Source organism: Eretmochelys imbricata, chromosome 13, assembly GCF_965152235.1.
Source record: "Eretmochelys imbricata isolate rEreImb1 chromosome 13, rEreImb1.hap1, whole genome shotgun sequence".
Taxonomy (NCBI): domain Eukaryota; kingdom Metazoa; phylum Chordata; order Testudines; family Cheloniidae; genus Eretmochelys; species Eretmochelys imbricata.
In genome coordinates, this window is record NC_135584.1 from 4613455 (window position 1) to 4638868 (window position 25414).

At 51.8% G+C, this 25414-nt stretch overlaps 1 protein-coding gene across 3 annotated transcripts in view; it reads right to left on the minus strand.

Annotated features, from left to right (window-relative positions):
• Positions 1-13392: 13392 nt before the first annotated feature.
• Positions 13393-25414, minus strand: part of UCKL1 (uridine-cytidine kinase 1 like 1) — a 41323-nt gene continuing 29301 nt past the window's right edge. For 2 of the 3 annotated variants that reach the window (XM_077831594.1, XM_077831596.1), the window contains 8 exons: positions 23053-23072; positions 19242-19340; positions 18415-18508; positions 16565-16627; positions 15816-15938; positions 14957-15064; positions 14189-14345; positions 13393-13756 (listed from right to left, as the gene is read on the minus strand). In XM_077831594.1, the coding sequence (XP_077687720.1) occupies positions 13686-13756; positions 14189-14345; positions 14957-15064; positions 15816-15938; positions 16565-16627; positions 18415-18508; positions 19242-19340; positions 23053-23072 (735 nt within the window). In that variant the 3' untranslated portion in view covers positions 13393-13685. The remainder of the gene's footprint in view (positions 13757-14188; positions 14346-14956; positions 15065-15815; positions 15939-16564; positions 16628-18414; positions 18509-19241; positions 19341-23052; positions 23073-25414) is intronic. The other variant, XM_077831595.1, reaches the window with a different exon arrangement.

Below are 25414 nucleotides of genomic sequence, written 5' to 3' on the forward strand. Positions count from 1 at the left end.
ATGAGAATCGCCAAGTTGTGCCGTGCGCTTATCCTGAAGGGTGCCAGATCTCTGAGCAACAAGTTTTTTAAACGCACGAAGCTCTATAGGCTGATTTAGCTCCCATGCCCTGGTTTGTTAAGGCCAAAAGGCAAGGGTACATTTACTCAATTAGAATACGCCCTGTGCCCTTCTCTCCCATATCCTTTGCAGCAGCAGTGTGAAGCTTTAATATGTTTATAAAGCGTTGATGAAACAGTTGCAAATTCCTGAGCAAATTCCTGAGCAACGAGCCATTGCATAAAAATGGTTTGACATTTAAATACATTGCAGGACGCCAAAGGATACTTAGAAATTACCTCTGCAAAGAGGGTGGGGGGGGGGGGGAGAAGAAGGTGCAGAGCAGTGTTTGTCTTACCTGTGAAACTGTGACTTCTTCTGGGAGGAGAGCTGATGGTTTCTGGTCTCTCTTCTTTGGCTTCCCCAGCCCCAGACTCAGGTCCCCGCCTCTCACATTCACTCCTCCACTGCCTCCCCCACGCCTGCTTTTATGGCCCTCCTCGGCACTAGGCTGAGTTGAGCCAGCTAGTAGCAAATTGCCACACATTCTGCGGGCTTCCTGTTTGTTCATCGCTTACGTCTGTGGTAAAATTTCCATTACACCACTGGACAGACGAGGCGGCAAAATTGCTCAGAGAAGAAGAAGAACAAAAAAGGCTTACAATGAAGAGGTTCTTTAAGCTTACTCGAAATTAAGGAAGGGAACATTTCTGAGCCACTCAGCTTTTAAAATAGACTTAAAAGAGGGTTTCCTTAGTGGTAAGACCAGAGGTCTGGTGCCCCCAGGAACAGGGAAAATCTGTGTTCGCTTCATGGATCCCTGGGTTTAATTTCTACACGATACTGGGTCACTGGGGCATTTGTTAGAATGGAAACTTTCACAGGTAGAAGAGCCTCTGTGCAAATGTTACCAGGAGGTTCTCTGTACGTCCCCACTCAAGGAACCTAGGTACAATGTGCTCCGTTTACAAGAAGAAACGTGCATTTTTCTAGCTGCCAACTCTGCAAACTCAGCCTGGGGTCTGACAGTCAAGGTAGCACCTGCATCTGCACCAGGAACCTCTGACCCAGCTGAGGTTTGGTTCCAGGATCCAGCTCGCTGGCACGGATCTGCAAGTGGGATTTTAGCTAATAACCCTTCTGACAATGCATGATCCAGATTAGAACCTAGCTCCCTTTCCCAGGGCTGTATTGACTCTGCAGGGCAGAGAAGAGCACCACGACACAGAAGTGTATTTTCCTTACGAAGGGCAGTAGAGCCGGCATGGCCATGCCCAAAGAATGGGCTGTGCAGTGAGAAGTGATTTTTACATCATCGCTTTCTAAGCCTAGAAGAGCCTCTGTTGTTTGAAAGAAGCAGAGAAAACACATTTTGCTAAAGAAATGTGGGCCTTTAAAAAGCAAATGAGGGCAGAGGTGAAAAACGGGGTGCAATAAAAGACACTGCTTTTACGGAGCACTTTGCATCAGCGGATTTGAAAGTACTTTACAAAGGAGAGGTTTCAGAGTAGCAGCCGTGTTAGTCTGTATTCGCAAAAAGAAAAGGAGTACTAGTGGCACCTTAGAGACTAGCCAATTTATTTGAGCATAAGCTTTCGTGAGCTACAGCATCCGATGAAGTGAGCTGTAGCTCACGAAAGCTTATGCTCAAATAAATTGGTTAGTCTCTAAGGTGCCACAAGTCCTCCTTGTCTTTTTACAAGAGAGATTGACTAGCATTATCCCACTGAGAAGACGGGGATGCTGTGGTACGGAGAAGATCCGTGATGGGCCCATGGTCCGAGAGATGGCTTGACTTAGCCCATAGCAGAGTTAGGAGTAGAGCCAAGCCTGTCCCGGACACATTAGATCACGTTGCTTCCTGGAGCACATTGGTTTCCAGACCAAGACGCTGGCTGCTCCTTGCCTAATTTGTGTCTCCACGCCAGGGCTATGTTCCGGCTGATGATGTGCATAGCAGTGAGCGGGCAAACATGGGGCAAGGGGTGGATGGGAATGTTACCTGCCTTTTTCTGGCTCCTGTGAAACCGCATGGAAATGCTGCTTTTGCAAACTCTCTGCGGTAGAAGCTGGAGAAGGGCACAGTGTGGCCGAGGCGTTGAGTTGTGAGGGCCACGTGTCACTGGGGAAGAGAAGTGCTCTTGTGGTTAAAGAACTGCTCGGTCACCGCTGTTCTATTCCTGACTCTATGCCCAACACCTTGGATAAGTCACCGCTTCCTGCCTCAATTTCCCCTTCTTTAGAATGGGGGTAGGACCCACCAGACAGGGAGAAAGGTGCTGGGAGCCTTAGCCCCTGTCTGCACTGGCGTCATCCCTACGTCAGGACACACCTTTCAAACTGGAACAGTCGGCACCACCGCAAGGCGCAGGCAGCACCAGGGCGGGGGCCTCTGCCCCGAGGGTGTGCAAATGTCCCCGGTATTGACAGACCCTATTTGAGAGAACTGTTTGCAAAGTGCTTTGAGATCCTTGGATGCAAGGCACTCGAGCTGGGGGTTCGTAACATTTGTCCTTCGGAGCCCCTCCTCCCCCCCGCCCTCCCCCTGCTATACAAACTCCACGGCCCGCCTGTGCCCGCCTGTGCAATTGTTATTCTGCATATAAGAGCCAGAGCCAGTGTTAGGGGGTCGCAAGCCGGGCAATTACCTCAGTTGCTTAGGGTTCAGGCCCCAGGCCTCCGCATCACACAGCAGGGCTTAGGCTTTCTGCCCCGGCCCCCAGCCAGTCTAACGCCAGCTCTGGCTGGCCGACCCTCTGAAACCTGCTTGTGGGCCCCCCGGGTTGAGATGTGCAGAGTGTGATCCATGGTGAATGCCCCACAGTCTGGGGGGAGCTACCCCGCACACCAGCTCAGAGCGGCTATTCTTGGTACTAGTGGGGAGCAGCTGTCAAAGAGAAAGGGCGGGGGGGCTCCTCACAATGGGGATGTGGGTGCACATTGCCACTCATTTTGTAGTGTATGTTTAGAGGAGGTGATTACATCCTTCCCCCCCCCCCCCCCCCAAATGTGCCAGAATCTGGCCCAGAATATTTAGTATAGTCCCAGTTTCTAGCGTGCATCCTGCAAGCTCTTTATCTGCTTGGTACATTCTGACCAGGAGCTCTTGAAAGCCATTCCCTTGGCTGGGGTGGACACGGTGGTTTAACCTCTTTGGGCGAAGTGCCTTGCAAGCGTTAAATTATTATGAAAAAAACCTTGAACCATGCGGCTGCATCCCCATGCGAGAGGACGGTCGGTTTCACTGCAAACGTCCAGGGTTGCATTAGACAGTGTACCATTGTAAAAGCACTTGTATGTATTTGCTTGTCCATTAGTGACACTAACACTGCCTGGCTTCAAAGGGCTTCTTGGTAATGGTGGGTGTTCAAAGTTTACACCTTACATTACATTGCACACTAAATTCACTGTTTGCAGCAGTAATTACAGAGGGAAGGAGATGAAGAAAGGGCTGGGGAATAATACGTGTATATTTTGGATGCCTTTTCTCCTTCAAAGACAGAAAAATATGGTAAAATAATATTTAGTATTTTAGCTTTCTCCTTCCAGTTTGAACTCACCCTATTTTGCCTCTAGATTCTGCTTTGTATACAGTATATAAGGTTCTGAGGCCCTTTCAGAGAACTATTATTCCTCTCTCAAAGCCATTGTGATCCTAACCTTAGCATGAGACACTCCCATAATAGACAGATCATGGACACAACACGCCATAAAGACCCATATCTTTGTCACTGTCGAGCAAACCTGGGTACGCTCAGGGTGTGTCTTACATGGCAATGGGAGATGCAATTGCAGCATGGGAAGACATACCTGAGCTAGCTTTAATCTAGCTTTATGATCTAAACTTTAATCTAGTTAGCTCACAGATCGATAATGAAGATACGGCAGCATGGACTTCAGCTCGGGGTGTTTGAACCTGCCTGAAACCCTGGCTAATTATGTGGGTGGGTACATATATAATAAAATCAGCCAAATTATTTCTTATTTCACGTGTATGTGTGTGTGTAATTCTCAAGACACTAGTGCTACCTTTATGGACTAAGGCTCAGCAAAATGGGACTATTAAAATAATTTTATATTGCAAGTTTTTTTTATTTAAAAATCCTAACTAGAATTTGAAAACTGTTTTTATTCACCAGATAACTTCTTTTTTTAAAGACCCCCCCCCTCCCCCGGGGCGGGGGGAAAGTGGTAAAATCTCAATCTAGATCAAAATGTTATGAGTTAATGAGCTTTACAAACCACTAAAATATAATGTCGAGAAAGGCACTTGGATGCACTTGAGCTGGCTATATGGCTATACTGTTAGCAAATATATTAAATGTATGGATAATAATATACTGTATCTAATTGCTTTAACTAAATTCCTGCACCTCCCACAATGTAATTAATATATATGTCTCACTCACCCATCTCCCTCCCACCCCCCGTGGAAGAGCAGTGGGTTTTTAAAATTAAATAATCCCAGCATAAAGTTGGAATTATGTGGGTTGATGGTCAAATGTGATCTTCCCCTGCAGAAAGAATTCATTAACATTTGGACAATTCAAAGTTTTTTTTCATCCAGCCCAAGTATTGAGATGATTGTCTTATATCCTGAAAGATCCCAAAGCGACTGTTTTACAAAGTGACAGCCTGAAACACTTCACTGAATTGTAGCCATCTCTGGGGTGACACAGGACAATTGTTGACTCTTTTGATTATTTTATTGAATTCTTTTACCGGCTTTTTATTCTTCTCATGGTAAATGTCTTTTATCCACATTAATTCTCCTGGTATAATGCCATTGAGAGCTGGAGAGAACAAACTCTTTCCACTTTCTTTGGCTTATGTAAATGGCTGCCAGGTAAGTGATCCCAATCTGGGAAATATACGAAATGACAGACAATATGAATTTAATTTTCGGTATCGGTGAATCATAGTTTCCACTAATTCAGTATCTTGCATCTTATCTAACCTTGTTGTGTACGTAAACATGTCACACACTGATTGCTGCACTATACTCCTCCCCTTAGACATTTTAAAAATATCCCCACATTTTCCGCTACAATTTTATATCAACTTCTAGTTAAAGACCCGTCGCTGCTAGGTGACCATTTTTACTGCCGACCTTTTCGGTGGCTGCTTCAGACACGTTTCACTGTGTGCAGTAAGCAGGAGTGAGGCAGTCATTTTAATTGGCTGCGTTTGCATCCCGTGAAATTACGGGCCAGCGGATTCCCGGGACAGGACGACTTTGCCACGTCGTTCTATTTCAGATCCATGCGTCCAAGGGGAAAAATCCAGGGCTTTGGTCTGTTTCCTCAGAATCGTGCAATTTTGGAGTAAATTGCCCAAGTTCTCAGACGAATACAGTATAGCACCTTCGTGTTTCAGGCTAAAAGCTGTGGCTCCCTCTCTTTCTGAAAAAGTAGAAAACACATGGATTGAAAGGTCAAAAGGAAAATGAATTTACTGTTCTGAGCCGAGCGTTTATAAAAAAGTCTCCGTACCCCTCTGAGCTTCCGTCCACACACCAGTGGCTACAAGCAGTGCATTGGAGGTGTCCCAGCTTGGTGCTTACAGTATGCTAATAAGATAGTACTGCACATCTTTAAGAGGGCCCTGTCTCCTGCTCTGTAGCATGAGAAACTACCATCGGAAAGTACTACCATTTCCAGAGTACGCTGCCTGAAATGCGTGAGCGACTTTGTCTTTCATATTCAAGCAGACATTTAATTTTTACTGCTCTTGTCTATTTTTAGTTGCGAGGGGCCCAGGTTCAAGTCCTTAGGTTGCTGGTCAGGCTACTTGTGGTTTGGTTAGCTCCTGGTGTTGGGCAGGAAGTCAGACAAGAAGTTCCTGGGCTTCGGTTGAGTTTGCAGAAGCTACTGGGGTGGGAGGAGGTCTCCTGCTCAGGGACAGAGAGCAGGAGCAGTCAGCCTGAACCCTGCCTGATGGGGTTTTTGATAGTAGGTGATGGGAATAAATCAAGTGCTTTGAAGCTGCTTTGGACTAATTTAATCAATGGGTAGAAGGTGGCAAGGGGGATGGGAGACATGGAAGCAGTAGTGTAACATTTCCTCAGTGTGTAAGTAGGGCAGTAGCTTCAGTTTGGTAAATGCTTTTCTCATTACCAGGAGCATCCCAGTTTTTTCAGGGGATTATTTTTTGCAACCCCTTTATTTAATATAGTAAGGGTGGGGGATATCTTGGCCTACAGTAATCACAGGGCAGGCAGTTGCTGGCCCGCTGGAGACTACTGCCTGACAGCCTTTTACCTTGTAATACTGTATTTTCTTGCAGTGTGTTGTTCAGCCACTGGATGTCTCTGTGTGCTTTTTCAGTCCCAAATAAGTAGGGTGCAGTCCCTGGTAAACAAGGAAGACAAAGCTGGAACAGGAGCTGTGCGGAAGCCTGTGTGTCGCTACAACTGTTTTCTTTAATTCACACCTCAGGTTTAGGAGGACCACTGATTCAATATATCCTGACACATCTCATCACCATTCCAGGCACTGCCCACTGCTCCAAAAGATGCCAGTGCTAACTTTTCAAATATCCCTCCCTCCATCTCACAATGACAACTTTCACTCTGCAGCCCGGGGACAGGGCAGCCCTCCCCTCTCAGAAATAAGGACAGATTTCACTGTAAAGTCTTTGGTGCAGGGGCTTCATCTTTCAGCTTGGCTGCAGCGTACCCAGCACGCTTTGCAGCACTGTAGTTATAATACTGTTAATGCACAGTCGTGCCATATGCAATACTGAAGATCAAGGGGTAGGGGGAAGGTGATATAAAGCTTGTTCCTTGGCAGCATGCATCATGCATTAAACAGGGGATCCCCAGTCTCAACTGGCTGCTGCTTCCATGAGATGGGGGGAGGGTGACATTTACTCTCTTGCGACTGTTGTCTCTAAACAGATACATACCCAGAGTGTGGCTCTGAGTGACCAAGGCTCTCTAGGGGCGCACTGGGAAGTAGGCAAACCTGACCTAGGAGACCAGGCTTCTGGTCAGAAAAGGGCATTTCCCCCCAGTCTCTTAGGGTTGTTGGAACAATCTTACTATGCAGGGCAATCTGGGGCTGGCAGGCACAGGTGATTTCTCCTCCTTCAAATCTTTGAAGACGAAACGAATGGCCTGGGACCAGCCCCACCTGCCTTGCCATGCGCCCCCCCTGCTGTTAAAGCCCGTTCATTTGACACAGCTCTTTCTGCAAGGCTAGTTAAGGAAGCAGGGGGTCTGTGGGGCTCTGTAAGATTGGTATCTCAGCACAGCCGAGTTGTTGTTTTCGCTGCCGTAGCCTGTCAGTGCCTCAGCCTTTCTGGTCACTGCCGGGTGGGCGTGTGCACGCTGCCGTCTGGCCAGCGAGCAGAGACAGAGGGTTAACACGGCCTCCCACGCACTTTTTCCGATGTGGTGGCTTTGCCGCCAGAAGTTTGCTGTAAACAATAGAAAGTTGCTCTTGAAAGGCTGAAAAAGGAAGGGCGGGGACGTGCACAATGAGAGGGCTCCTGGCAGCAATGGGTTCAGGGCGGTAGCTCCGCCCTGCCCTCGCTGTGCCAGCAAAGGAACTGAGCCGCGTGGCATGCTGACAGCAGGCATTGTGCATGGAGCTGCCAGTGTCTGAGCAGTGGGCGTGCTGCTCTGGGCAGCGAGAGGAGAACATGGTGAGCCCAGGTTCCCTGGAGGTCTCTGCCTGGGACAAGCTATGTGCTGGCCCGCTGGAAGGAAGGGGCCAGCACTCTCTGGCTGATTGCGGCGGGCCTCACATAAGTGGCATACATGAGCCCGGCCTGGGGCTGGGGCTAGCCCTGGGAGAAAAGGGGATTCTTTGCAGACTGTCCACTTGCTCTCGGTTTCCTGAGGGCTAGAGGCCACTCTGTGTTGTGACTTGGCAGCGTGCTCCTCGGGGGCCCCCTTCAGAGCCCAGCATGGCATTCCTAGCTGGGGTGCACTGGTTCAGCACACGCCTAGTTTGACTCATGGGCCTGCTTGTGGAAGAGGACCGAGAGGTGTGAGAGTTCGGTGGGGAGCTGGGGGCAAGTCCAACGTCCCCCTGGTCCTGATACAAAGCGTGGGCGTCTCCTCGCACCTCTCCTAGCTGACACCAAAGCAACTTGGGGAACGCTCCCTTGGCTGCTTTCATGATTGAGCAGGGCCCCCCCCATGGGAGCAAGGCCTGGTAGATGAGTTTCCTAGCTACGTTTTTTAAGAAAAGGCAAAGGCCAGGAATTTCCAAGGAGCGTAGTTAGGTGCCTATATCAAGCAGGAGCTGGGCACCTGCCTCCCTGCATCGCTTTTGAAAACTGCAGCAGAAGCCTCAGCAAGCCATCTCCTTTGCTTCTTATGAAACACCCCAGCCCTGCTAAGCTGTACCTGCCTCTCCTGGCACTGCTACTGCCCCAGCTCCCACCTGTTCAGGGAGCTGTTCACCTGGGTGAGGCCAGGAGGAAGGGAGGGTACGTCTACACTGCACGGTAAAGCCAGGGTTACTGGGACTCGCGTCAGCTGACCCATGTTAGGGAACCCTGGGCTTGAGCATCTACATTGTAGTTTAACCCTGTGGTCAGACTTTTCTAACCTGGGCTTGAACCTGCAGTGCTCAGACCCAAGTAAAATTAACCACGTCCCAGAGTCCCTAGTGCCACCCAGCCCGAAATGCGGCCACTGTAGACCTAGGACCGTGGTGCACTGTGGGAAAACTTTACTGCCGTCCCTGTATGGTACCAGGAAGCAGCTCGCTTTGCAAAAGGCTTGATAGATTCGCTCTCTGTTGCAAACCCAGGAGGCTCTCTGATAGCGTGCATGCAGATCAGCCATCAGAAGAGAATGGGTTTATGCTAAACTGAGCTGCTGCCATTTGAAAAGGGGGTGGCTGGCATCCCTTTTCAACAGAATGGATTTTGCATATCGTTGGGACAGAGAGGACTAAGGAATTGTCCCGTGGAATTGTGGGATAGTTCCGGCTAACTCCCAGGACCCGAGTCAAGCGGGGCTGTCTACACACTGCAAAGCAATGGGGCTGGGACCCTGGGTCCCAGTTGAACTGGAGTTCGGACCCTCCAGCCCTGTGGGGTCCTGAGACCCTAGCTCCAACCCATGGGTTAGCACAGTTGCAGCGTAGACACAAAGAGGGATTAGGCTTGAGCTTAGGCCTCAAGCACAGGGTTACATTGCAGTGTAGATATACCCAGAGAGAGCAAGTCGCACTCAGTTGCAGAAATGAGAAGGAAACTGGTTCCATCGCTGAGGCCTCGTCATTTACCCTATAAAGGAAGCCAAGTTAAATGGCGTCCCTGTCTAATGCCTAGAGGGTGTCCAGTGATGCTGGTAGCTCCCTCTTTGTCCCTTGGACATAGGTGTGTGTACACTCTTGCACGCCTCACTAAGGGCTTGTCTACACTGGAACGTGATACAGCTTTAACCTAAAGTGGTAGGACCTGCCTAGTGGGCTTGCAGTTACAGCGGCGTGAAGGTGCTTTACATTAGCAGAGCTTTTCCTCTACAGCCAAACAGCAGCGTAAACCACATGCAGCTAGCTCCCGCTGTGGGCACACGAGGTACCTGTGCATGAGTTAGGACTGTAAAACTTTTTAAGTGCAGAGCAGGCCTAAGAGTTGGTTTATAGACTAGTGTCAGCCCTCTAATAGAAGGCAGCGCTCCAAATATAGGCCAAACCACTGGTCCCCTCAGTAACCAAACATAGGACACCCTATACACTTTGGAAGAAGGAGAGGGAAGGGGTAGAATGATCAACGGGGCAAAGGCAGTCACAAAACCTACACCCAGACCCATGGGACCAGCTCGTTAATGGTAGCTAGGTGCCTGGTTCTCACGGCTTTCGATGCATGCTGGGAACCTAAATACCTTTGAGGCTCTGGGTGCTGAAGTTTTGGAGACTACTTTCCCAGCTTGCCCGGGGAAATCTTCACTGCTCCTGGGCCAAACACAGGAGAAGGAGACAATTCCAGGACTCCAAAAGGCTGCCTATCAGGAGAAAGTTTCTGGCCTCTTTCCACCTTGGCAGGGACAGCGCTGCTCACCTGGCTAACCTTGCGCTATGTAGCAGCCTTTCAACTGCCATGCCCCTGTCTGAGCTCACCTGGCTTGGTGGCTGTTCCCGCAGGACCGTCTATTTAAAAGCAAGCCCTGCTCTGTCAGGATGAGTTAGAGAGGCCTGGTCAATGGTGACGCTGAGGGTTCTGCTAGGGCAGGTCCCTATGTACCGTACAATCAGCAACAAGCTGGGGACAGAAATATTTTGATGAAAAATGACAGGCCCCGCCCATGAATTTTGGGATGCATTCCCACTGGCCAGGCCCTCAGGAGCCTGCAGTGCTTGGTCTTTCCCAAATCTCCACACTGATTCAAAGCGCATTTCAAGACACTTATACAAGTAGCTCTGGAAAACACATGCTAAATTCATAGGCCATAAAAGCTTGCACCAGATTCGTCACCCAATCTGTGCCCAGACGAACCACCACGTGATGTGTTTGACCAATCATATCTCCCCAAACCAGCTGAGTTTAGTTTGTGTGACCTTGTGCAAGCCGTCTAAACGCATTGTGCCTCAGTTTACCCATGTAAAGCAGGGACAATGCCTGCCCACTCATGAGCAGTGCAGAGAGCTGCATTTGCCATGTACAGCAACAACTTTACTGATCATACTAACTCATGGGCAACGCTATGTATTCTTGCATGCCAGCAGATGGTGCTCTTTGTATTAACTAACGCGCTACGGGCCGCGCTTCTTACAGCGCACTCGCATAACTGACAGCATGTTGCGATCTAGACCTGAGAGCCCGCTATGGCAGTGCTAAGTGCTGCCTTGCTCTTCCACCAGCTGTGACGCCCACCATTTGCTGTGCTTAGCCCCCATTCAGCAGCAGGGCGCATTGCAGCTTGGGGGTCACTGTGACTCCGAATTGCACAATGGTGCAGCTGCTGCTGGCCAGCAAAGCTCTTGCAGCTGAAGGCTGGGCCTCCAGCCCCTTTTATTTCAAATGAACAATTTGCCAGGGAGCAGTTGGGGTCTCACAGCTGCCAGCTGGGCAGAGCTGCTGGTCACCAAATGGAATAATGGCTCCCCTGCAGCTGGCGTGCTGGGGGTGTCTGTAAGCGAACCAGCGCCAAACTGGGAGAGCCCTTGGGCTGAGGGCTAGATGAGGGCTACATCTATTATTAAGGAGGGGCAAGGTTGTCCAACGTGCCTCAGTGACTTAGCAGCCTAAATCCCATTTCCAAACGCGCCACTGCAAAGAAAAATCCACGGCACCAAGTGTCAGCGCCCAAGGCAATTGACTCAGGCTTGCACTGCTGGGCTAAAAATAGCTTGGGTGGGAGCCTGGGCTCTCACATCCTCACTGGCCTTCAGAGCCCAGGCTCCAGCCCAGCTGGAAACATCTATGTTGCTATCTTTAGCCCCTCAAGCCTGAGTCAACTGTTCATCACTGGAGTTCAGCCACCGCTCCACAAGGCAGGGGCTAGGTTGACGGAAGCGTTCTTCCGGCGACCTAGCAGTGTCTACACTGGGGCTCACGGCAGCTTAACAACCTCTCTCTAGGCGGTTAACTCCCTCCCAGTGATGTAGCTAGCATAGGTGCTGCAGCTGGAGCACCCACAGAAAAAAGGTAGTGGGTGCTCAGCACCCACCAGAGCCCCGCAGATTAGCTCCCCCCCAGCATCTCCCACCAGCGGCAATCAGCTGTTCAGTGGCATGCAGGAGGCGCTGGGGGTGGGGAGGAGTGGGGCGGGACAGGAAGAGGCGGAGCGGGGGTTTAGGGGAAGGGGTTGCGTGGGGCATGTCTTGAGGCAGAGCGGAGGTCAAGCCACCCCCTCCACTGCCTGAACTCAGTGCCTCTACTAGGTTGACCTACATTTTAGGTATAGAGCAGGCCTTGGAGGGGAAGGCCTGGTCCAACGGGACTAGCCCTCGCATCCGTCCGCTAGGGCTGGGTTCGGGTCACACCCAGGGCGGCTCGCTTTGCTGCTCCCCCTTTGGCATTGCAGCTCGTGCTGTGGGTCACTTTCTCAGCCACGGAAACTCACCCTCTCTCTCTCTCTCTCATTGCATTTGTGCTCACGAGCTTTCGGGCCACCTACGCTTGGAGGTATTTTTAGTGCTAGCTCATCAGGTAGCAGCCCTGCCTCCCAGAACAGCTTTCAAGTGTTGAGATCCTGCGCTCGCCATGTGGGGGGCTGAGTCTGTTTTAATTAGTTGAGGATTTGCGCAAGAATTTGCACTCACTAGTGCAGCTATTTTGAGCTCAAACCCCTCACTGATTTCCACCCTGCTGCCCCCACGCCACCCTCGCGGCTTCCTGCCCACACAACCTTTGCTAAGCCCTTCCAATAAGTACATTCCAGCCTCAGCTGTCAGCTCAAGGGGTGTGCCCCTGTACCAGGGGAGCTGGGCCCTTTCCCTGCAGAGCAGCAGGGCTGGGCTGATTGAATCTCTCCTGCTGGCGTTACTCGGAACCTGGCCGCGAGGAGGGGAAAATACTGGAGGCTGCTCTGAAATCCTGCAGGAAACTGGCACCGGCTGTTCAGCTGGGCAGGTTTTCTGGCAGAATCCAGTTATTCTGGCAGGGAGCCCTTCCCGGGAGGGTTACAAAACTCGAGCAGCTTCCTGCAGACAGTCCCCGACCCTCCTGCTGTGTCACCACTCTGATTCAGCGAGGACAAGCCCGAGGAGGGGACACAGAGAGCAGGCCCGGTCCAGGGAGATCAAGAACCATGGAAGCCAGCGTGTCTGCACTCGGCTGCTCTCAGCCGGGCTGCAGTGCGTACCGCGTTCTCCTTCCGGCGTTGGGCTCCCTGCTCCCACAGCGAGGTTGTGCCTTTAGCCCTCCTGCTAGCATCTGTACTGATAGGAACAGGCAGCCCCTGGAGTTGGAGCCAGCCAGGCAGGCAGGCAGGCATTGCTCCTGACCGCTGGCCAGAGCGGCGAGTACCGAGTGAAGCTGCAGCAAGGGCTGGTGCTACAAACATCAGTCCCCACAGACGCGGCTGTTTGCCGTGGAGTGACAGGAAGACAAGGATACAGCGCAACTCACGACTCCCCCAGAGCGCCTCCTTCAACTCACTGGGACAGCAGGACAGCGCCTGCGACCTCAGCCATGGCCCACCCTTGCCTTTCAGAGCATCTAGCAGTTGCCCTCCTAGTTGCTGTACCATGTCCCCCAGGACAGAGTGGCGGCGGAGAAGGGATCGGAGCATTTTCAACACGGGCGCCAGATTCAGGGTGATAAAACTCATATTTACAGCTCCTCCTGGGTTTATCTGTGAGCTGCACAGGGATTCAACCCAGTTACCTGCACTGCAGCCAGGCCAGGGGGTTGGGTCTAACTGCTAACAGCTATGCTGCAAGAAAACTGGAGAAAAACTTTATTTTGTTTGTTATAAAAACTCACATAAGTTACATAGGCAAATATTTAAATTAAAATAAATTAACTCCGCTCTAAAGTAGGACAGTCAGCTAGGATTTGCATTTCTTCCTTTTTAAAAAATATGCCCTAGACTTCAAACGCAACAGCTGAAAAAATATCTATGCCCCAGGGGAAATCCCTTTGGAAATGTACAATAGAAGAGTAAGGTGCCGTGCCAAAGCTGCCTTGTCTCCAGGGTGGGGTCTCTTCTTCTGACCCAGGGCAGGAGGGGGTGTTTGTTAAGTGTCCAGGGTGTCGTCGCTCCAGTAAGGGGGGGCGTCGGTCCCGAAGTAGCGATCTCCAAAATTCCCTAGGGCACGGGGGTGGGGAGGGAGAGACATGCACGCACAAGGCATCAATGTGAAGTTACACATGGAGATCGGTGCCGCAGGAATGCCGCACACCCTTAACCCAGCTGGGTGGGAACTATACCCGCTCCCCAAAGAACATGAAGGACGACTGCTCTGCCATCCCATGGGAGAGCCCCCCGGGACAGCCTGCAAGAACAGAGGGGCTGCTGGGCCGCCCACGCACTCTGCTCTCCCACATGGGCATGAAAAGGCCAGGGCAGGGGGCGTCAGTTTCCGTCACTTGCAAAAGGAAGGTGGAGAAGAAATGCTGAATGAGGAGACAGCAGCGGGATCAGAGCAACCTCCTTTATTTCCCCTTCTTAGCGTCACACCCTGTTGGGCGATCGCTGCCGTCAGCCCTTCCCTTCTGATCCCACCCGGCGGGTACTCACCGATGCCGGGGATGATCCGGAAAAGATTGTTCACCTTCTTGTCCACTGCCGTTGTGATGATCTTCACCTGGGGGAAGGCGTAGGCCACCGAGTGCACGCCCATCTCCGCCATCAGCAGGGAGAGAAGGAAGATTTTGTCCTCGGGGACATCGTGATCCTAAGAGAGAGTCGTGGCGTGAGGGTGGGGGAGGGGCCATGTCACTGCTCTGGAGACTCCCCTCCTCCCTATGCACAGACCGCAGCGGTGCAAGGGTCTGTACGCCCCTCCTCCCCGTCAGCCCCGACTTGGAGAGAACTCCGCTTTCAGGCCAGTTCAAACCCTTGGCCTCCCACCCTAAAGGGCCAGCACTGTGATTGGGCCTATGCCCCCGGGGACCGAGAGCAGCCCCCTGCCTCATCTCCTTCTCGGAGCTGATCTCCCTGCTGGGCTGGGGACACCGGGAACCAAGTCTCGGGAAGGAGCTGGGGAGGACGTGAATTCAGTTCCTGCAGGGCTTGTCCCCTGGGGCTGCTCCAGGGAAGGGTGACTAGGAATGTCTGGCCCCGAAGGTCACTGCGGCTTGCACCACGCCAGCCGGCCTCCTTCCTCTTTTCACCGCGGGGCCCAGGTTTAAAGGTACCGGCATTCGCTTTGTTTACTTGGACTCCGGGATTTGGCATCAGAGAGCTGGGCTGGACCCGCCCCCCTCCCCAAGTTCCCAGCACCCCCAGGGCTGCTCTGGGGTTTCCCCCTCTGAACGGAGACGGGCCCCCTCCGTCCTTCCTTACCAGCAACACTCTCACCGCCATCATGGCCGCCGCCCCCGTGGAGACGGTGCAGTCCATCAAGATCACGTGATCTTCACGAATGTCCTTCGGCAACCTCAGGTAGTGGAGCTGGGCAAGGGATAGGCCAGAGAGGGATTTGGGAAATGCGGTCGGGAAAGTGCCCTCAGAACAGCTCTGCTCACATCTCCCTTACCTGGGCGGGGGATGCACCACCTGCCGCAGGGAGACAGCGGAGCCCACTTACCCCGTTGCTGGCAGGATTAATGGGCTGGGCTGAATCAGGTACAGGCTGCCGGCCTGTTACCAGACCCTTTGTTTATGAGGCAGTTGCTGCTAAAAGGCTAGCCGGGCAAGCACCGAGGCAATGGGCTGGTGCTTACCAGACGGGGATGAACACTTAGTGAAGAGGATACATTTAAAAAGCCCCAATGACCTTGGTCTGAATTTTTAATGGCGAGTGCACTGAACTGTGTGCAGTTCTGTGCCTCACTGGCACGCCCAGGCCACACTCAGCTGTGGCCGGTGTATGTGCATCTGACTAGACGTCTACCCAGTCACTGCACGTGCAACTGTGTGTGTATTTTTGCACAGCCGATTGTGAACGCTTCCAGACCACGGGACATACCCTATGGGTTCGCCTGAAGCCAGACATTTTGGACCTCAATGACCGATGCTTATTAAATATGAAAGCCAGTTACCAACCGGCCACCTGCTGACGAGACCTGCTGTGTCCAGCAGGAACGAATGAACTGATTGCAATTACTAGGCATGTGGCAGCGTTCGGGATCCCTGCAACAGAGACTCGGCTGCTGCGAATGGTCACGGGGTGCAAGGCGCCCTCGACTCTGAGGACCTTTACCTCTGGCTCTCCAGTGTTGCTGTTAGTCTGGATGAGGATGGTGCCGATTCGGACATCCTTGCACACGGCTCGGAGTGCCGGCTCCATAGTCTCTCCTGCTCTCAGGATAGACACACCTGTGATCTGCAACAGAGTGGGGATGAAGTGGCCACGCGGGGTCCCTCAAATGCTCCTACGCCAGTGTTCTCTGGTCTCCAAAGGACCTAGACCTAGCACGGATCTACAGCAATTTTGGATCCAGAGGCTCAAAGCACTTCACAGCCACAGGTAAGTTCATTAGCTGCTCTTGATCTATGGGCTGTGCGCAGAACGCAAGCCCCAGGCCTGGTCCCCTGCTCCTGTTTGCCCAGGCCAGCAATGGGACTGAACCATGCACAGCCGCGTGTGAACCACATCTCCTCCAGAAGTGACAGGGGGTTAGGCAGCCAGCTCCTCCCAGCTACCATCCAGACTCCAACAAGACACAGCTGCCTCCCCAACAGGATACATGGGAGGATGAGAAGAGGAGCGATTCGGCGCACACACCTAATTAGTGCTACTGAAGGGCCTGACCTGACTAGTCACTGCTGTGAGGATCCCCTGGTCTCTACAGCCCAGCAGAAAGCCAGCTGCCCCCTGGAGCAGACCCAGCTATTCCAGATGCTGAGGAGGGGCCCATTAAGTCCGGGGGACTCTTCCCGTTGACTTCAATGGGCATAGGATCTGGCCCCAGTGTGTGCAATTGAATCCAGCCTTTCCCTTCCCCTTACCTGCTTCCCACTGTAGGATCTCCCCTCGTAGTCCTCTCCCTGAGGGGTCTGGACGGTGCAGCTCTAGAAAGATCACAGCACAGGCTTTAACATGGGCTCAGACCGCCGGCGCACAGGAGCCATGGCACAAAAGCCACAGGCTGGTGCACCCTGGACACAGTCATGGAGCCAGGGGAGGTGCTTGAGCCCTGGACACTAGCCGCGCAAGCCAGAGAAGGCCCCTTACTCAGGGGCAGGGGTTTAGCTGCCTTAGAAACACGGCTGCACCAGCACTGTGATCTCTGCTCCCAAAGCCGAGCGATGGACGTGCCCTTGTGCTATACAATTACCCACCCCACAGCAGCAGTGATGGTGGAGACATGCCCTGCAGACACCTTTTCCCCCAGGAAGAACAGGAGGACTTGTGGCACCTTAGAGACTAACCAATTTATTTGAGCATAAGCTTTCGGGAGCTACAGCTCACTTCATCGGATGCATGCAGTGGAAAATACAGTGGGGAGATTTTATATACACAGAGAACATGAAACAATGGGTGTTACCATACAGACTGTAACAAGAATGATCACGTAAGGTGAGCTATTACCAGCAGGAGAGAAAAAACAAACAAACAATCTTTTGTAGTGATAATCAAGGTGGGCCATTTCCAGCAGTTGACAAGACCATGTGAGGAACAGGAGAGGGGGAAAATAAACATGGGGAAATAGCTTTACTTTGTGTAATCACAGAATCACCGACACATCCACTCCCAGTCTTTATTCAAGCCTAAGTTAATGGTGTCCAGTTTGTAAATTAATTAACGTAAACCTAAAAGTGGCAATTCTTCAACAAAAAAACTTCAAAAACAGACTCCAAAGAGAGACTGCTGAATTGGAATTAATTTGCAAACTGGACACCATTAATTTAGGCTTGAATAAAGACTGGGAGTGGATGTGTCATTATGACATTATGACACATCCACTCCCAGTCTTTATTCAAGCCTAAATTAATGGTGTCCAGTTTGCAAATTAATTCCAATTCAGCAGTCTCTCTTTGGAGTCTGTTTTTGAAGTTTTTTTGTTGAAGAATTGCCACTTTTAGGTTTACGTTAATTAATTTACAAACTGGACACCATTAACTTAGGCTTGAATAAAGACTGGGAGTGGATGTGTCATTACACAAAGTAAAACTATTTCCCCTTGTTTATTTTCCCCCCCTCTACTGTTCCTCACATGGTCTTGTCAACTGCTGGAAATGGCCCACCTTGATTATCACTACAAAAGGTTTTTTGTTTTCTCTCTCTCTCCTGCTGGTAATAGCTCGTCTTACGTGATCACTCTCATTACAGTCTGTATGGTAACACCCATCGTTTCATGTTCTCTGTGTATATAAAATCTTCCCACTGTATTTTCCACTGCATGCATCCGATGAAGTGAGCTGTAGCTCATGAAAGCTTATGCTCAAATAAATTGGTTAGTCTCTAAGGTGCCACAAGTCCTCCTTTTCTTTTTGCGGATACAGACTAACACGGCTGCTACTCTGAAACCTTTTCCCCCAGGGAGGAGATGAGAACAAGACACGTGACAGCTGTCAGTCACACTGCTCACTGCACCGCTGGAAAGCATGTAGACACTACGGGGATGAGTGTGGTAATAAGAACGCATATACAACAGAACAGGGTCCCATCTCTCGTGATCACTGCTGTCTGACCTAGGAGAATCATTTCTTTTTAGCCTTTTCCATGAGGGCAAGTCACAGAGAAGTAGGGAAGGCTCCACGGGGCAAACGCAGACCTCTCCTTGTCCCCCCAGACTTGGATCAGAAAGGAGAGAACAATGGGCTTTCCCCTCCATCCCCTTGTTTCCTGTACATACCTGGAAAGGCAGAAATGACAACGCGTGCTCAATCAGCAGCCGCATCAGCCTCTTGGAGTAGAAAATGAACTCGTCTCGGCTGGTCTCCTTGTTTCTAAGGGGGAGGGGAGAAAGGCACGTCCGTCAATGAGAACTCTCCATGAGTTGCTGACTGTGAGTCAGGGGCTGCCTTAAGGGTGAGGCAGGGTCGTGCAGGAAGAAAAAGGTGGACCAGATACACATGGCAGGTTCCTCAGTCTCCTCCCAGGTCGAGGCAGCTGATATCACCACAGGCCTTCCACCAGGGGGATCCAGCCGAGGACCCTGAACGTCACCAGTCCCCTTTACCGGGAATTGCGTGATATTGCGTCGTCCTGTCCCACCCCAGGTTGCAGGTTTGTTGCTGGGACATAGGCACTTTTGCAAAGGGAGCGCCGAGGTGGAGCAATCGCTGTCCCAGAGCTCCAGGGTTCTAATCCTAACTCTGCCGTGATCTTGCTGTGGGGCTTTGGGCAGGTCTCTTACCTCTCTATGCCTCCGTTTCTCTGTCTGTACAGCAGGGACGGTACCCAGCTTTTGGGGTGATGGCAGGATTAGCTGTTCACAGCTGAGCAGGGCAGCCAGCATGCAGACGCTCAGAGTTAGGGGTTGACATTATCCTATTTTAAATGGATGATTCTAGGAAATGGGTGAGAACTGCCCAGCCCCGACTAGGGTCTCTGGCCCAGGGCAGGATTTCATCTCTTGGGGGAGTGGGAGATGTCAAACACCCAGACCAAGGTTGGATGATGCCAAAGGCCCCCAAGGCCTTAGCCTCACCCACTCCAAACGCAAGGTGGCGTGCTTACCGGATGATGGTGTGCATGCCGCGTACTTGTGGGGTACTCTTCAGCACGCTGAGAGTCCGAGGAAGGGGATGGCACTGGTGGGCAGAGGCCAGCGCTGCCCTGGAGACCAACACAACACCACAGCTAGGTGAGCGCTTGTTTACATGCATAAACACTCATCCAGCCAAACTCCAAGGGCAGCACCCAAGACCTGCAGTCCAGGGGGAGGAAGACACCCAAAGGTGACAAGGGGGTTGTTGACACTAATGAGAAGCCACGTCTAGAATCCCGGAGCCTTTGCATCCCACCAGCCCCCACGACAGCTGGGATGTTAAGGCTCCAACTGGCTGCACAAACATATTTACCATCCAGGACGTGCCATCTACTGTAACTGACCAGTCATGTTAGGAGAGAGAAAGCTTCTCAGAAAAATAGATCACACTCCCGCGGCTCACGGGTCTCATTTGCTTTCTTTGATCTAATTCAGTGGATGGATCCTTCAGTCAATGAATGAGGAAGGGACAGCTAGGAGTAAAGTATCTCAAATTTAACCCCATAAAAGGTGCCTCTCTCAGAGCAAATATTTTCTGGTACATCATCAGAAACAGGGTACTTGGTCAGCATGTCCCACACTCATGCACCGGCTGACAGCTTTGATCCCTTGAGATTAACTGCACCCCTTGGGATGCACGACTGTTCTAGGAAGGGTTTGGTGCGGGAGCTCTGGTCCATTCATAGACAGTCACGTCGTTACAAAATTAGGAATAGCCTCAAGACGCTTTATAGCTGGACAGGCCTGGTGACTGGGATGACTCATCTCTGGATGACAAATCAATTAACATGGCTGAGTGCAATGCCTATTCCTGGATCAAGGAAATGCCATTGATAATGGGTTCCCATTAGCTTGCCTCTCTTTGTTTGAAAGATGTAGTAAGGTCTGGCTGGAAAGGATGAACCAATCAGCCTTGCACGTGAGGAACGCAGGACTCGGACAGCTGTACATTGGATCACACACAAAAATGACTGCCACTGGTTCGGGAACATATTGGGGGAAGGAAAAGATAAAAGCACCAGCCAAGTACAGATTTAGTAGAGAACCACCCTGGTTAATTAATGCAACACACACAAGCAAGCCAGGAGGACGAAGATGACTAGGTAGGGATTTAGGAAGAGGGGCATGGTGATCAGATTCCTCCATCTACCCAGTCATCCTTTGGCCTTGGCTAAAACAAATGCAAATCAAGACATGAGCGAAGCCCGTTGAGCGTTTGAGGGTTTCGTGCTTATTCCACTAGCTCCAGTTTTGACTGTTAAAAAACAAAGAGATGTTTCTTTACGGAAGCAGATGCTTTCTGTGCCCATGTCACCAGGGCTGTGGATGGCCTGTGACCATTCTGCATGTGTGGGCATGCAGGGATCCCACCCTGATGCATCAGCTGATTACACAGAAAGGCTGCAATAGGTTTGGGGATGTGTGCACATGTGTGTGTGTGTGGGGGGGGGTTTCCACTCCCCAGATAGAGGGTAGAAATTTCAATGGCAGGAACCAAGCTGGGAAAGGGCATTTGTGAAATACTTTGAGGGGAAAGCTGAATACACCCCCACCAAGGGCGGAGAGACAAATGGGGTGCACTCAGTTCTAGGGGGAGGCTTTGCAAGAGCGTTATCCAAAGTGCCGCCCCGGCACCACTTGTGCTCTGAAGTAAGACGAACCCCTCAAAGCCTCGGGGGCAGATGGTCAGCAAAACAAGCTGCACTCGGTTAGCGAGGAAGACCCCCTGGTTAGTCTCCCTGGCACCCCACTTGTGTCCCATCCCTCCCCATGCCCACAGCGAGGCTTCGCCAGCAGCAAGAGGCTGCTATGCTCCTGCAGGTCCCCTCCTTGTGCCGCTGCTCCAGGCTTCTGCAGGGCAGTCTAACCCCAGCCTCACTAGAGGCCCTCCCTCTTCATAAGGGCCCAATCCTGCAGCCACTTTACCTGGGGAATGGCTGCAGGATTGGGCCCACAAACAGGTTTTGACTTGGTCTACACTGGCATGAGAGGGGGAGAATTGTGTGTGTGTGGGGGGGAGGGGGCAGGAGGGTCGAGGGGGATAAAAACAAAAAAAGGAGAAATCATCAAAGAAACCAGCTGGAGCCAACATTCCTTGTCACAAAACAAGAGCAATGGGCTTGGGGCATCTCCAGCATGCCCCCCTACTGGGAGAACGGGCTGCCGCCCCCACAGCGCTGCTGGGGCAGGGGTAATGGTGCCCTGCTTTTACACAGCACCTGGATCTCAAAGCACGTCACAGCCAGACCCGAAACACGGGGCTCTACGCACCCGCCGCCCGGGGTGGGAACGAGGCAGTTCTGTGGCAGGGCCCAGCAACAGCAGATAAGGGCAGCAGATCCAACTGCAGGGCACCTACAGGAGATGGAAAACTCCCAGAGGTGGCATTTGAACAGGCCACTAGGACAAGCGACCTCACTCCCTGTGATGCGTCCCAGGGGCTCCTCAGAGAACTCCCCCGGGGGCAGACCCTGAGCTTCGCCTCTCTGCGGAAAGACAGGGCTGGCAGCAGTGCAGTGCTCAAGGCTGGCAAACCTGCTGGACAAGAGCCAGCAGTAACGGCTCCAGGGCAGAGCAGTTCACTTTTTCTTGTTAGGCCTGGCAGAGGATTCACCAATACCCCTGCCATTTGCAGGTCCTTTTACACCTACGTGCCACAAGCCAGGGAATTGCACCTTAAGGCTACGCCCCCCGCCCCTGAGGATGGTGCGCTGGCCTCAACTCGGCGTTTGCAGACTCATTGGGACCCAGGCCTTAAAGCGAGGAGCGTGGTCAGCACCGTCACAAGCCACAAACCGAACGGCCCTGTGGGTTGCAAAGGCCCTCCGAGGTCACGGCTCTCTGCTGCCCAAGCCCTTGTATCCGATCCAAGTGCTGGTCACCGCCGCCCTCCAGCTCCCCGCCCCCACGCACACCGTGGTACGTCACTGTGTGCCACACCAGAGAGGATCAGCCCATGTTGTCTTCTCCAGCACCTACACAAAACACCAAGACACGGTCCCCGGATGCCACAACCAGGCATAACGCAACCAGGAACACCCCTCCTACACCACCGAGCTGTGAACAGGCCCGGGGGAACCTGTCATTTTGTCACCTATGTTTCCATTTGTTCCTGAAATGCTTGCACTTTGCTTTCCAGGCTGTGACAGCAGAGGAGCCCCTTGGGGTGCCTGCAGCCCTATACCACTCTGTGGGGTAAGAGGCAGACCAGGGATTAGTTGCTGTGGATCTCATGGCAAACAATCCCCCAAAGCAATGGTGGGACTAGACACCTCATGCTCTGGGGAACTCTCCAGATTCAGCAGAGGGGAAGGATGGTCCAGTGGTTGGAGCAATAACCTAGGGCTGGAGAGAAAGTCAAGTCCCCGCTCCGCCACAGACGTCCTGCAAGACCATGGGCAAGTCACTTAGCCTCCCTGTGCCTCAGGTCCCCATCTGTAAAACGGAGATAATAGCACTGCCCGGTCTCCCAGGGGTGTTCTAAAGATAAATACATTAATGACTAGGAGGTGCCCAGATACTATGGCAATGTGGCCATATAGGTACCCAAGACAGATACCTTCATAGTCTAATTCTCAGGACGATCTGATCTGGAGAAGAGGTACTGAGGGGAGAGAGGGTTCCTTTTGGTTCAGCTTAAAGAACATCACACTTGTAGGAACCTGCACATGCTCCCTCTTGGTGGGCCCCCACGTTCAGCATGCAGCCCTGGCTCACACGCCGTCACCCCACAGCTCCCATGATTAGTATCAAAATCAAAACACTGCAAGCGTTCCTCACATATCCCAGCGTAGCTTCCTCTGTTCACCAGATGGGAGGGATGTTCAGGGAGTGACAAAGCAGGAAATACAACAAGGGTTTAAAGGGGGGGGGGGGGAGGAAAAAGCATTTCAATTAGTCAAAGAACCAGGGGGATGAGGGGAGCCATGATCCGTATTAACTTCAAGCAGTACCAGTTGGATTCGATCAACGGCTGAGCCATCAGGGAGAGATCCCTCGGCAACCGTCTTTTCCACTGAACCTGTGTTTGCTTAACAGATTGTCTTAGAGGTGCCACCCTCTGCTGGACAGTCTCCCAGGGGCCCCACCCAGCACTCACACCAACCTAGCGCAGGGGAAAAATGACAGTGTTATGTCCCCTGTGCATTCAATGGAGCAAGGCCCCAGTCCCAGCCATGGCCTTGGCAGAGAAGCGTGATGTCACAAACGCCGGACGGGCAGGAGTCTATTGTGCCTTCCACGACTTGCACACCTTGCTCCTGCTGACGCTAACAGGAGTTGGTGTCTATGGCTCCGTCCCTGACTCTGCTGCATGGAGGAGAGACCAGACCCCTCATCCAGGACTCCGTGCATTCCCACGATCAGAGAGAGGAGCCTTCATTTACTCCAAGATCCCAGCAACTGGGAAAGCTGGGGAAGGACACACACTGATGGCCAAGCATGCAGCTGGGCCTCAAAAAGTGCACGGTTGGCACATGCAAACAGGCACAAGATGTGCCCACCGACCTGCTTGCCAGGCCCACGTGGGGACACAAACACTCACACTTGGGTGGCAGGTGCCTCTTGATAGAGGCCCAGTTAAAGATTTGGCCTGGGATCCACAGCCCAGGCTCCTCTCCCAGTGGAATGGGAGTGTAGTTGAGTACAATCCATGTTTGCACACACACGGCAAGAGCACTTTATGTTCTGCAGAGAGACACTGGCAATCCGGCCCGCTGAACAGAACTCGGCGTGGACCCTACCAGGGGATCGCAAATGGGGCAGCGAGAACAGCTCGGCAGCTTGCACAGCCAACCTGACAGGGACAAGAGCTCATGCTCTCTCTGGACCCTGCGCTGGAGAATGGCGGACAGATCAGGCTTAGGGGGCCTGCAGGAGTTTGTCCCTCTTTGCTGTCTTGGCTCTCAGCCATCCTGTGGGTGAGGCAGGTGAGCAGAATTTCCTCTCCCCGCTTCGCTGTGGCTGACCAGCAATGGAACATTCAGCCAAGCCACCATGAGCAGGTCGAGAAAATGTCTCAGGTTGGAAACTTATTTCCCTCCCCAGAATGAAAGCTTCAAAGGGGGGGGGGGAGGGAGAAATGAAAGCAAAAGAAATATGGGGGTGACCGTCTCTCAGAAAGGCACGGTGAATACCACCAGCTCTTTGCTGTACATGCAATCAGACAGGAAGCAGACAAGAGACAGCCAGCTACAAAGAAGCTAATGTAGGTAAGGCATTTCAAACACGTACGGCAGCTGGCTTTTAACGGCTGACATTTCAAACAAGGACTACTACACCGTGCCACGGCTTGATATTTAAAGACAATTGGCAAAGGGCACATGGAGGTGATCTAGACCTGGGGACGGGAAGTATCGATTGGCAACGGTGAATTCATCTTCGAGAACACCCGTTTCTAGAAGCAAGTCCAGTTCTCAAACAGCATGGCGGAAGGAAAAAAAAAATGGATCAAGACATCACTGAGAGCATCATACTTCGATACAAGCAAGCAGACTCCGGGGTCTGCTCTGCTGAGGAAGGGTGTGTGTCTGTTCCTACTGGTGTTAAGGGGAACTGCACGCGTGGGTGTACAGTGCCTGCACATGGATGGCTCAGTGTGGTGCAGTTTCAGACAGGAAACGTGCATCTGGGTGTGAAACTGAAAAGTCGAATGTCCAGCGATTATTACAATTTTCTTTAAATGAGTGAGAATTTGGATGCATCAGCAACTAACTCTGTTACCATCCAGTTAGAGGTATCAACAGTTCATCCTGGTAATTTACCCTGTCATTACAACTGGGTTTAGAATCAGCTCACCTCCATAATACTTAAAAAGTTCCATTGACGAAGTGCTAGAGAGGGGCCAAAGCAATGGAGTTTGGATCTGGATTCCTACCGAAATTTACCTACAGTTTGTGTGGAAGGTAGGTTAGCCCGGGCCCAGATCCGACATCTGGGTTTTTCTCTACCAGTTACAGATTATGCATAGCTTCACCAACACAGCATTTGAAAGGCACTGACCTTAGAATGGGGGATTTTGGTATTCATTATAAGCCATTAAGAACTGAGGCTGTGGAGTTCAGTTAGTTGGAAGGCCCAATTTTTTTCAGGCATGTTTCACTTTTGTTGCATGTCCCCATCTATCAGCCCTGATCTGCTACCT